At 37.6% G+C, this 13027-nt stretch overlaps 1 protein-coding gene across 1 annotated transcript in view; it reads left to right on the top strand.

Annotated features, from left to right (window-relative positions):
* STK4 (serine/threonine kinase 4) overlaps positions 1-13027 on the top strand; it is a 95593-nt gene that overhangs the window by 3711 nt on the left and 78855 nt on the right. Inside the window, exons 2-4 of the mRNA XM_036825975.1 lie at positions 1954-2034; positions 8084-8212; positions 10549-10663. Of these exons, the coding sequence (XP_036681870.1) occupies positions 1954-2034; positions 8084-8212; positions 10549-10663 (325 nt within the window). The remainder of the gene's footprint in view (positions 1-1953; positions 2035-8083; positions 8213-10548; positions 10664-13027) is intronic.

The following is a 13027-nucleotide window of genomic DNA, read 5'->3' as shown; positions in this document are numbered from 1 at the left end:
GAAATTCTTTTTAGTTTTGAAACCTCACAAGGATTGCTGAGAAAGGTTTATGATTCTCATCATTGCATTCATTAATCCATTTAACAAATGTTCTTATTGACCACCTCTGGGTTCAGGCACCAGAGATAAAAAGATCCCTTAAGACTGGACCCAAACCAAACAAAAACCCCACTTAGATTGTTTTAAATAAGTATCTGAGCACTCATATAAAGTTTGTCTGTCACAGTATTATCAGAGGCCTGCAGCTGTCTCTCATGGCAGTGGCCGTTTCCTTTGTTATGCTGTGTTCTCTGTAATAGTTGAAATAGTGAGTTTTGCTTTTTGTAAACCACGAAGTCACCACTTCAAAGGAACACATTTGATCTTCCTTTATATGAACTGTTTATAAAACTGTAATTATACTTGAGCAATGAGGTATTGTCCATTGTTTAAACAGTTATAAATTCAATGCTTCACCCCCCCCTCCCCCGGGTTATGAGATGTTCATTCTAATTTCTGAGTTCATAGAAATTTCACTTCTGACATTGAAGAGGAGTTTCACTTCAGTCCTTCTTGTTTTGAAACTGGGAATTTTTGTGATGTCATTGGAATTTAATTCTTCGGACCTTTTGATTTTCAAAGGTCGGTGTGGTCATGTTTGTTAATTTTCAAGTTATGGCAGTTACTGACTTGGAGCAGTTCTCCATTTCTCTAGTCTTTGACATTTGTAAAATCCTGTTAAGATTGTCTTTTTGAGATCAGCGTTTATTGGTGGATACACTTGATGTGTTCAGGTGTGTGGGGGTTTTTTTTTTTTTTCCTCTTTTTTGGCTTCTTTCATGGTTTTGCCACTATATCTAGGAAGGTACACATTTATGTGTATGTATGTGTATTTTTTTTGTTCAAGCCTTTTCTTGTAAAAATTGGTATTGTCCACCTAGTTTAAACATTTTTCTTTACAAAGAAATTTTCAGTGGACTACTTCCATATTTCACCATTTCCTGAGCTCTCCTTTCTTTGTTGTCCTTTGTAGTTTCAGGAAACCGTTGTGTAGAACCCACACACGCAAATAGTCCTTAGCAAACTCCTCCTTTAAGCCTGTTAATAATTTTCAGAGGTCTCAGAGTTTTTTTTTTAAAAACCCTACTCTTAATTTAACCTCCCATGTTTGTCATAGTCAGAAAAATCCAAATTATCTGGAAGTTGTGAGCAGCACCTATCTTTGATTTCAGGGAATAGTCAGGTATACAACTGCCCATCAGAGAGTCTTGGTGAGACTATCTGAAACTCCCAGCTGCCTGGTTAATTTTTACTTTTGGTCACGTCTGAGTGTATACTCTCCACTTTCTGTTTCTGTGATACCTACAGAATCCACGTGTTTCGACAGAAGTACCAAAGTCTTGCTAATGGAGAGCAAGACTCTTCTATGTCTTCCTTGGCCTATAGTCTAAGACCATGTTTCAGTTCATAGCTAAGCTTGCATTAAACATCTTCTCTGAACAGAGAGGTATGCCATCTTAATTCATGGAATCTCAAGATTTAAATGGATTCTGAAGGTTATAGCTAATGCTTAAATCCACTCTATAACATTTCAGCCACATGAGGACTCATTTACTGTTTAGATGCTCCAGTGGTGGGAATCTAGGGACTTCTTAAGGCAGTCTAAACCATTTCGTAACAACTTTTATTGTTAGAAAATTCTTACTCCTGTGGAACTGAAGTCAGCCTCTTGGTAGCTCTTCACCCTCTGGTCCTGATTCTGCTGTTCAGGGTGACCAAGGACATGTATAACATGTCCATAGACCAGCCCTTCAGCTTCCCTTAGAGGTCTCTTAGCTTGCCTTTATTGTCATTTACCAGTGAAGACTTTGTAAAGAAATTCCTAAGATGCTAATTGTAAAATAAATAATGCATTTTGTATTCTAGTTGCTAGCAAGTAAAATGTATTTTATGTTTCAATTTCTTCATCCACAGGCAGCTGAAAAAGTTAGATGAAGATAGTTTAACTAAACAACCAGAAGAAGTGTTTGATGTCTTAGAGAAACTTGGAGAAGGGTGAGTACACAGAAAATGTAGGTGGACGAGTAGGTCCCAGTCTTTTTCCTGCCCCGACACCAGAAGGATGTGAACCTTTCCCGTGGCAATAATTTGGAAAACTAAGGAAAAGAAAGGGGAGTGTTGCATATCACCACTGCTCTGGGTAGTGTAGGAGGTAAATTTAATGCTTGAAATGCCCTTTCCCTCTTCCCCCAATCAGTTCTGTAGACAGATATAGTGATTCCTGGTGTTTTCAACACCATGGACATCTATTGTTTTCTCTCTTGTAAAATCTGTGGTTTGTATGATCTTATCTATTTAACAGATAACACTAATTAGTTTTTACTTCATTTAAAATTTTTTTATTAATCAGACATAGTTTAATTTTCTGTTCATAGCTTCTGAGAGATATGCAATAACTTGTTTCATGAAAAAAACAATGGAGGGACTTCCCTGGCGGTCCAGTGGTTAAGGCTCCACACTTCCACTGCAGGGGGCACGAGTTCCATCCCTGGTCAGGGAACTAAGATCCTTCATGCCACGGGGAGCAGCAAAAAAAACCCAAAAAAAACCCCAAAAAATGGAATTCAGCATTTTATCAATAGTTAATGCAGCTTTGGGAAATACAGTAAATAAGTCAAGGACTGTCACTACCTTTACATCTTTCCTAAGAGATCCAGAATTACAGATTGGGAACCAGAGGACTTCTTGAAACACAGATTGTGAATGAGTTTATAAAATACTGGTGAAATGATATTTGGTAATAGATAGTGGCCGTCATTGGCTTTCCTGATACAATAAAGGTTATATCATAAGTTTTTATACTTTTGCATATATTGATATTTTTAATCTTTGTATGTTTATTTCTTTTTCTTAAGGACCAAGACATTAAAATATTAGAGACACCCTTTCTTAAGTTTTTGTTGTTCATTTTTGAATAGGTAATCAAGTCACATGATTCAGAATTTTAAAAGTGTAAAAGTGTTACAGTGAAAAAAATTTGCCTCCTGTCTCTATCTCTCAGCCACCCAGAAGCAACCAGTATAGCAGTTTTTTATGTGTTCTTCAGAGGTAGTTTATGCATATATAAGCAAATAAACGTGTGGGTGTGTGTTTGTTTAATTTTGTAAAATCTCTTGGGAGTACTTCTGGTTCAAGAGAAGACCTGAAATGTTAACTTATAAAAATGTCAAATTAATGTCTGTTCTTTAAAATCAGCTTTTATATGTCATTAGATTATTTTGGAGTTTAGTGTTATTTATGCCTAATATAGATATGCAATGTTAAACCCAATCCTGGATTACATGGAATAGGTTTTCATGGATTACCTCCTTGTGAAAAACATTAGTCATCATCTTTTTGTAAGTTGGAAAAATACTCTTTGGAATCAAGCAAGAAATCAAGCAGAGAAGGGAAGTAAAAGATGACACCAGCTGCGCTGCTAAAAGACAAGTACACGATGAATCTGAAACCACAATTTGACTTGGCATTGTTAAAGGTATGGGGGGGAGAAACCCAGTCCTTCTATGTCTCTTGCCTGCCATTTTCGGCTCTAACTTGATATCCTTGGTATTTCCTCAAGGCAATGAGTCAAAGGCCCTTAATCTAACCATGCTCACAGGTTATACTTAGAATAAGATCAAGAGTGGTAGGCATAGTTGACTATGTATGTAACTAACTTGTTTCTTTCATTTTTAATGAAAGTATATTACAGTTGTAAGAACCTAGACTCTGAAGTTAGACATACCTGGGTTAAAACTTGCTCTACTGTTTATTAGTCATAATAAACAAGTGAGCTCGAGCAAATTGCTGAATATTTTGAAACTTCGCAAGCCTCAACTATAAAGTGGGGATATTTGCATCTCCCTCATAGGGTTATGTTGAGTGTTTCATGAGATGGGACTGAAGTACTTAGTACAGTGCTTGTCACCTAATAAGACCTCGTTAAATGGCAACTATTATTATTTTATTTTTAAATATATCAATTGAAGCATTTTTTCAGATCTTATCATGACAAAGTTAAGTCTTAAGTCTTAAAGTATATTTAGGTGTTCTTGAAGGGAGCTCTGTTTGGGTTGTTTGGTTGTGAGGAATGTCAAAAGAATACTGTAGACAGAGAGTGATCAGGAATGTAAAATAAGGAGAAATAAGCTAATTATGATTATTTTAAATTATGTTTTAGATCTATGGATGTCTTCATTAAGGACCTTGGAAATTTCCCTGTAAAGACATCACCAGAGAGAAAACAATTAAAACTTCAGATCTTCCCATGTTATCATCATATTGTTTTTTTAAATGATACCACAAGTGCTTGGATTTCTGTCATCCCGACTGAATGAGCCTGAACAAGCTTCATTTAATGAGCAAAATCCCAAAGGAAAACCCAAACTGTGCTCCCTTCCTAAACACAAATGGCCATGCCATCCCTAAATAGTTCTGGAAAATGAATGGATTGTGAACTCTCACTGACATGGGCTTTGTGAAATGAGCTCTGGCTAAAAGATTGTATCGGATTCCCAAGGCTGCAGCTATTCTGCATTTTGAGGAAATCATGTGGATCTGTGGCAGAGCAGAGCCAAAGCTCCAGACCAGGATGGATGGATAGCACTTGGAAAGTGTTTTGAATTAGAGCCTAGCGCCTTTTTTTTTCTCTTATACTTAAAGTTTTACACATTGACTCATTTAAGTTTTTAATCATAGGATAATAACAAAAACATCTTGCCCATGGTTTCATAGCTAGTGAGTGGTATTAAGACTTATGCCTGGTTAATTTGGCCTCAAATACTGTATAATTTCTATGTTTCTGCATTGACCCTTGCCTTGCATAGCTTGTGTGAAGCACCTCCATCCCCACCATCTTTATTCTCTGCCAGTTAAAATTCATTGAATCACTGTAGTTTTTGTTGTAGGGAATTAGGTCTTAAGGGACTTGCCTATAAGGGAGCATGACTGCTGAAGCCTTCTAAATCCTCTGTACTGTAAGTGTGATCTGTGGAATCATGAATCTTAATTGTTCCTATGAGCTCTTGGAGTTTTCTTGGCTGTCAAGATAACATAGTGAGGTGTGGAGGGTGTTCTGGTCAAGACTGCTGAGTAAGTGCACGTAGGAACCTCTCCTTTGCAGTTCAAATATATAAGAATAATAAATGAAAATTATTTTTTTAAATATAAGGATACATAGCCAGCTATAGACCAGGGATAGAAAAGATAGCTGTCGTAGTAAGAGGAGAGTAAAGCATGCCTTGTCCTTGTCGGGAGATTGTAGATGGGCTTCCTGTATGAAGTTGTGGTATCATTTGCCTGTGGCCTGGGGAAAAAGCAGAGGGACTGGTCTGACTATAGGAACTGGGCCTGGACTGTATTCAGGTATGGTGTCTTGAGGGGTGAAAACCCTAAATCCTAGTGCAAGGCCTGGTTTAAATTGTACAGCCTAGATGACTGAGCTGGGGGAACCGTGAAACCATCCTGACATCATGAAACACTCATGACAGTGAGCACTGTGTAGAGAAGAATCATTCAAAATAAAAGGAAACCCATACAAGGAAATCCAGTGCCGTGAGATAATCAACAGACCTAACAAGTGGGAGAACTCCCACCCAAGGAAATAGAAATAATGGAGCCATCTGAAACAGGATTTAACGTTTGTTTACAATTTTCAAAAAGGTAAAAGGAGGGAATAACATCCTTAAAAGGAGAACACGAGATTATTAACATGAACAACCCCATGAAAAAGAAAAAGTTGGGAATCTTGACAATGAAAACTACAGTAATTGAAGTTCTAGAGCCCAATAAATTGGATAAACAGTCAACTAGACAAGCTGAAGAGAGAATTTGTGAATTGAAAGCTAGAAGTGAGACTGATTACAGAATGCAGGACAAAAATGTACTGTTGGAAACTAGGAAGACAGCATGGATTGAGGAGGTCCAATATAGGTCCAATAGGAACTCTAGAAGGAGATTAGAAGTGATAGAGAGGAAATAAAGAGATAATACTAAGAATTTTCCAGACTTGAATAAAGCCTTCAGATTGAAGAAGCTTATGAAGTGCCAAAAAAATCGACTCCTAGTTATAGTAAAATTACAGAATGTTAAGGATAAAGAGAAATCTGAAAAGCTACAGAAAGAGAGATTACCCATGAAAAATGATAACCTGATGACAACTGACTTCTTTACAGCAATAGAAGATGAAAAACTACAGTAAAAGAGCTGAGGGAAACTATTGTCAAAGAAGAATTCTATATCCAGAAAAACTCGTTCCAGAGTGAGGGTGAAATAAAGACCTTTTCACATGTATGGGACCTAGGGTATCAAGAATAACTTTGGATGAAGTTACAGAATACCCAACTAACAGTGGCTAACCAATAAGAGCATTTAATAACTAAGTAGCAAAAAATCTGGGGGTGAAAGATTCCAGAATGGCTAACTGGCTTGATAATGGTTTAGTGTTTGTGTAATTCTCATAGTCTCAAGATGGCCGTGTTAGTTTCAAGCATCATGCCTCATGTGACAGTAACCAAAGCAGGAAAGGAAGTGGCAGGTGAAAATGGGCCACCTTGTTTGCTTCTCTCTTACCAGGGAGGAAAGTTTTTCCTAGAGACCCTTCAGAAGAATTCCCCTTAAATTTCATTGGCTGGAACTAGGTCATATGCTTACTACTAGTTCAGTCACTGGCAGAAGGGGATAGAAATCCTGCAACTGGCTTGGACCACCGTGCTTTATCCCCGGGGACCAAGCATTTGCCACCCTCACAAATCAGGGTTATCGTATCAAGGAAGAAGGGTCAGTGGTTGGATCTTCCAGACATGGTCAGCAGTTGCCTTTCCCTGGCAAAAAAAAAAAAGTTTTAGGCAACATTTAAGTATCATTATACTAGTTTTGCCAATATAAGGGATTCTGATGGAATGGAAATTTTTTTTGTGTGCTCTACATAGATTTTTTAAAAAAGTTTTCTGTGACTTTCACATTGAAACAATCCTTGAGCATCATTTTGTTAGAGCACTCAGCTACTTTGATGTATTAGGTGGCACTATTATGATCTTTTTTTTCACTAAGACAGTATGAAGAAACAGGTGTGTTTGGGAAATATGAAAGACAATTTACTCATTATTTCACTGACAGCCATCCAGAATTTCAGTGAAAATATAATCTATGCAAGATGATGATATCTCATTTAACCATCACAATTGTCTTGTAGTAGTATTGTTGTCATTTTACAGGTGAGAAAATTGAGGCCCAAGGTTAGTAATATGTCTGTAAATGAGAGCTGATATGTAGTGGTGGTAGGACTCCAATCCTGGGTCTTTAGATTCTGAATCTACTGTTCCTTTAGCCCCCAAATTGAATAGCTACATAACCTTTTATTTATCTTGATAATAAACTCGTAAGGGAAGATGGAGCAAAAGGCAAAAAGAATTTGTATGTGCTCTGTTCACCTGATACTAGCATTTAAGAGGCTTACATTTTTAGTTTCCTTAATGTTTTAAGTATTATTGCAAGTAAGAGGAGAAAGGACTAAAAGACCTCATGGTATTAGAATGAGTGCAAGAAAACCAAGACCCCCATTTTTGTACCCCAATACAGATGTGGAAAGAATCTAGTCTTTGTATTCTGACAGACCTGGATTCATATCCTGGACTGACCACTTATTTATCACTTATGTGACCTTGGGCAAGTCATGTAACCTCTCTGAGCCTTTTCACATTTGCCTGTAAAATAGGGATGATGAACCCTTCATGACCCCCTTTTTTGTAAGGATGAACCTCAGATGATGCAATTTCTAGCAGACATCAGACATGGTAGATACTGTAATTATCACTGTTATTTCCTACTAATACATTCAGTAAAATTTAAATGTGAAGTTTTTAAGATGCCATTTTGTGGTAAGTTCTCTTAAGGACAATTTTTCCCTGAAGTACTTTAGCTACCTCAATTTTGCAAGTGTAGCTAAGTATATATGTCTTGGGCATGTAGGGATATAAATTAGAATGGTGAGTTGCTTGTGTTTTACCACTTTTTATCTCTTGGCTTTGCTTTGACTTTGTAAATGTTCTCCTTCCCCCAATTACAGGTCCTATGGCAGCGTGTACAAAGCTATTCATAAAGAGACAGGTCAGATTGTTGCTATTAAGCAAGTTCCTGTGGAGTCAGACCTGCAGGAGATAATCAAAGAAATCTCTATAATGCAGCAATGTGACAGGTAAAGGCATCTGGTGTTATTTTGGAGATAACATGGTTTCGAACATGCTGTGATAATTTAGAGTTTGACGCCTAGAATTGCATTTACTTAGGTAGTTTGCAAACGGAAGAGTTTAGTGGAATCACTACGAATGTTCTTTTCAGAAAGAAAAATGATGAAAAAGTTTGTGTTTCAGCAGCTAAACTTCCAGAGTTTCTATTTTTGCATTGTTTTGTTTTGTTTTGTTTCAGTTTAGCCCTTTTCAAAACTAGGAAGAAGAGGCAAGGAGGCAGAAGGTGGTGCTGGCTAGCCTTTTTTTTTTTTTTGATAATGATCTCTCTTACTTCCTATTGAGAAAACATTTCTGCAGAGACAGCTAAGAAGAGATCATTCAAATGGTTTTCGCTCCAGAAACCTTAGTATAGCAAATGGACCTATAAAAAGAGAATACTTATTTATGTATTACTGTTCTGTTCCTTCCTTCACAATTTTAAGAAATGATTCCAGCTGAGAGTAGTTAAGTATTTTATTTTTGAGGAACTAAGATTTGTCAAATGCTGCAAGCAGGAAGTCGGGCCAGCAGGCGACCACAGAAAAGCACGTGGTTTGCCCTGAAGCTCCATGACAACATGGGAGGTCACTGTGGTGGAGCAGGCTTCCTCAGTTTAGATTGGTGAGAAACACAAACTGAAGGGCAGTGGCAGCTCTGGGGAGTTGAAAGGAGAATGAGAAAGTCTTGCACCTTGAGGCTGCCTTCATCCTTCTGAAGCTCTTTTGGTCCGCAGATCAACTCAGTACCTCCTGTTTGTAAAGCTTGTACCTTAAGGCAGGTGGGGCTACCTGCTAGGCATTTTGCCCAGGAGCCCTTAAGTCTTGTAGACTTGTGAACGCAATCACTTCTCTTCTCCCTCCCTCCCTTTCTTTTTTTCTTTATACTTTTGTGGTTACTCTGTACTGGCTAAAACCCTCCTATTTCTTGATTGGAGGGACCAGAGTAAGGTATCAGTTTTTCTTTGCCTCTTGCATAAGATACATTACAGGAGCTCTTTCCAGTGGGCAAATTGGAACTTTGCCACTTTTGATAGACTGTGCAAGAGCTGTGTTCCAAACAGAGTGTGCAAATGTCTCTAATTAAAGATGAGGGATTTCAAAGAGCCTACTCTGTGCTAAGAAATACAGAGAGATACAGGGCAGAGTGCTGGTCCTCTTAGAGTTTATAGACTTTAATCGGACAGGCCAGGCTTATAGATGTACAGGAGAATCTAGTCGACAGTACAAGATTGTATAGGACATACTCCAGCAGTGAGTACCTGACAGTAATTGCCTTGTAGAGGCATTAAATACTATAGAAATTCAGGGAAGGGAGAGCAGGTGTGGTGATCTGTATCTTAAGAGGTTTATTCATCCATTTCTTCATTAATATTCATTTTGTGTATGTGTGTATTTTTTTTCCTGCTGTCCTTGTCATTGGCATGTTTCCCAAGGATGAAGGGGCATTTGAAATTTTGAGAGTTAATGCAGCTGAGTTGGTTTTAGCATCTTCCCTTACTATGTTATGCAATATTATTTAGCCCTGATAATGATCTAGCTAAAGCTGGTAGCTTCAGAGGACAAATTATTTCATTTTAAAGGGATTTTAACTTTTTTCTGAAATCTGTCCTCAAGACCCAAACTTTCAGGTCTGATTCTCAATATTTTTCCTTTACAATAGATTGTAGTGTGATTTTATTTTTTTCCTTGTTCCAAAGTATATGTGACTTCTTGGAAAAATGCAAATAAAAAAAGAAAGGAAACCACTTTTCTCTTTGGAGGGAGAATCGTTGTTAAATACTACTTGGTATACATATCCTTCCATATCTCTTTTTCACCATGCTTGCTATTATGTAACCTGCATTTTTGTTTGTTTGTTTTTTGGTAAACAGAATATTGTCTCATATTATCAAGTATTCTTCTATAACATTTTCCATGGATTCATGGTTGTTCCATTAAACGGATATATCATTATCTCTTAAAGAAACTCCCTAATGTCAGACATTTAGATGGTATCTAAATTTTCACTTTTATACACAGTACTGTGATGTTACCTGTTTCTTTTTGAATATCTGTAATTCTTTTCTTAGGATGAATTGCAGACTTACAAATGCTGTGTTGAGGGACCCACACATTTTTTGCCCCACTATGATTGCCCTCCAGAAATCAGTACTATTTTACATTCTCATCAAGCGGGTGCATGTTTTAACCTTAAATATGAATAATTGATCTTTTGAGCTGAGAAATTAATTTTCATGTGTTTAACGCATGAATTAATAGGGATGTTTGAAGGCTGTTCAACTAACTTGTATTGTCTCTCTCTCTAGCCCTCATGTAGTCAAATATTATGGCAGTTATTTTAAGAACACAGACTTGTGGATTGTGATGGAGTACTGTGGGGCTGGTTCTGTGTCTGATATCATTCGATTACGAAATAAAACGGTAAGTTTACTTTCTGGAATGGTAGGTATTTCCCCCTTTCCATAGTTCTTTCCCCCTCTGCTTTTTGACGTCGCTTAAATGTGGCAGTTTTGATACCAACCAGCCCAGTCCAGTGAAGTGCTTTGCTTATTTCTAACTGGGGACAAAAATGACTATCAAATCTTGGTTAAGCAATGAGTTCTGAGTGTTCAAATTTGGTTGGGTTTTCTCCTACCCAGCGTGTTCACAGATTAGCTTCCACTAAGTCCTCCTAATCAGAGGAAACTCTCTGTGAAAGATGATTTGCTGTTACTGTGATTGCTGAGAGAAAAGCTAGGAGTCATGGGTTCTAGTTTGGGTTCAGTTGCTTAAACTCTTTGTTTATTCATTCAGTAAGTATTTCTAGAACACTGGTCTAGGCCTTTGGAATCCAGTAGTAAATAAGACAAGGACCATGCTCTCGTGGTAGTGCATTTTCTATTAGGGCAACAAAAAGCAAATTAATGGTAACCAGAGAATAAATACCAGATAGAACTGCTGTGAAGGCAGGGAGTGACAATAAAGTGATAGTGAGTGCTTGGTGGGCTACTTGCGAGGAAATGGCTGAGAAACGTTTAAATGTCACTCGAGGAGGCGACATTTAAAGTAAAACGTGAATGACAAGAAGGAGCCATGAGTTCTAAAAGAACATTCTAGGTAGAATGAATTTGGCATGTTTGAGAGCTGGAGAGAAGGCCACTAGATGACTAGAGAGGAATAGGTAAGGGGAAAGCTGTAGGAGGTGAGGTGAGGCACGGGGCAGGGCTAGATTATGTTGTGTATTATTGGCCGTGATAATGAGTTTGATTTTTTTCCATGTACAATAGGAAACCGTTGCTGGGTTCTAAGCAAGTGACTGAGCCATCTGATATAAAAGATAACTTCTATAAACAACAAGGTCCTACTGGGTCGGCCAAAAAGTTCGGTTGGGTGTTTTGTTTTGTTTTTTTTAATTTAATTTAATTTATTTTTTTATACAGCAGGTTCTTACTAGTTATCCATTTTATACATATTAGTGTAAACATGTCAATCCCAATCTCCCAATTCATCCCACCACCACCACCACCCCCGCCACTTTCCCCCCTTGGTGTCCATACGTTTGTTCTCTACATCTGTATATCTATTTCTGCCCTGCAGACCGGTTCATCTGTACCATTTTTCTAGGTTCCACATATATGCGTTAGTATACGATATTTGTTTTTCTCTTTCTGACTTACTTCACTCTGTATGACAGTCTCTAGATCCATCCACGTCTCTACAAATGACTGAATTTCGTTCCTTTTTATGGCTGAGTAATATTCCATTGTATATATGTACCACATCTTCTTTATCCATTCGTCTGTCAATGGGCGTTTAGGTTGCTTCCATGACCTGGCTATTGTAAATAGTGCCGCAGTGAACATTGGGGTGCCTGTGTCTTTTTGAATTATGGTTTTCTCTGGGTATATGCCCAGCAGTGGGATTGCTGGGTCATATGGTAATTTTAATTTTAGTTTTTTAAGGAACCTCCATACTGTTCTCCATAGTGGTTGTATCAGTTTACATTCCCACCAACAGTGCGAGAGGGTTCCCTTTTCTCCACACCCTCTCCAGCATTTGTTGTTTGTAGATTTTCTGATGATGCCCATTTTAACTGGTGTGAGGTGATACCTCATTGTAGTTTTGATTTGCATTTCTCTAATAATGAGTGATGTTGAGCAGCTTTTCATGTGCTTCTTGGCCATCTGTATGTCTTCTTTGGAGAAATGTCTATTTAGGTCTTCTGCCCATTTTTGGATCGGGTTGTTTGTTTTTTTAATATTGAGCTGCATGAGCTGTTTATATATTTTGGAGATTAATCCTTTGTCCGTTGATTCATTTGCAAATATTTTCTCCCATTCTGAGGGTTGTCTTTTTGTCTTGTTTATAGTTTCCTTTGCTGTGCAAAAGCTTTTAAGTTTCATTAGGTCCCATTTGTTTATTTTTGTTTTTATTTCCATTACTCTAGGAGGTGGATCAAAAAAGATCTTGCTGTGATTTATGTCAAAGAGTGTTCTTCCTATGTTTTCCTCTAAGAGTTTTATAGTGTCTGGTCTTACATTTAGGTCTCTAATCCATTTTGAGTTTATTTTTGTGTATGGTGTTAGGGAGTGTTCTAATTTCATTCTTTTACATGTAGCTGTCCCATTTTCCCAGCACCACTTATTGAAGAGACTGTCTTTTCTCCATTGTATATCCTTGCCTGCTTTGTCATAGATTAGTTGACCATAGGTGTGTGGGTTTATCTCTGGGCTTTCTATCATGTTCCATTGATCTATATTTCTGGTTTTGTGCCGGTACCATATTGTCTTGATTACTGTAGCTTTG

Source organism: Balaenoptera musculus, chromosome 15 (assembly GCF_009873245.2).
Source record: "Balaenoptera musculus isolate JJ_BM4_2016_0621 chromosome 15, mBalMus1.pri.v3, whole genome shotgun sequence".
NCBI classification, from domain to species: Eukaryota; Metazoa; Chordata; class Mammalia; order Artiodactyla; family Balaenopteridae; genus Balaenoptera; species Balaenoptera musculus.
The sequence above is the reverse complement of the archived record's forward strand: the minus strand, read 5'-3'. Positions and strand labels throughout refer to the sequence as shown.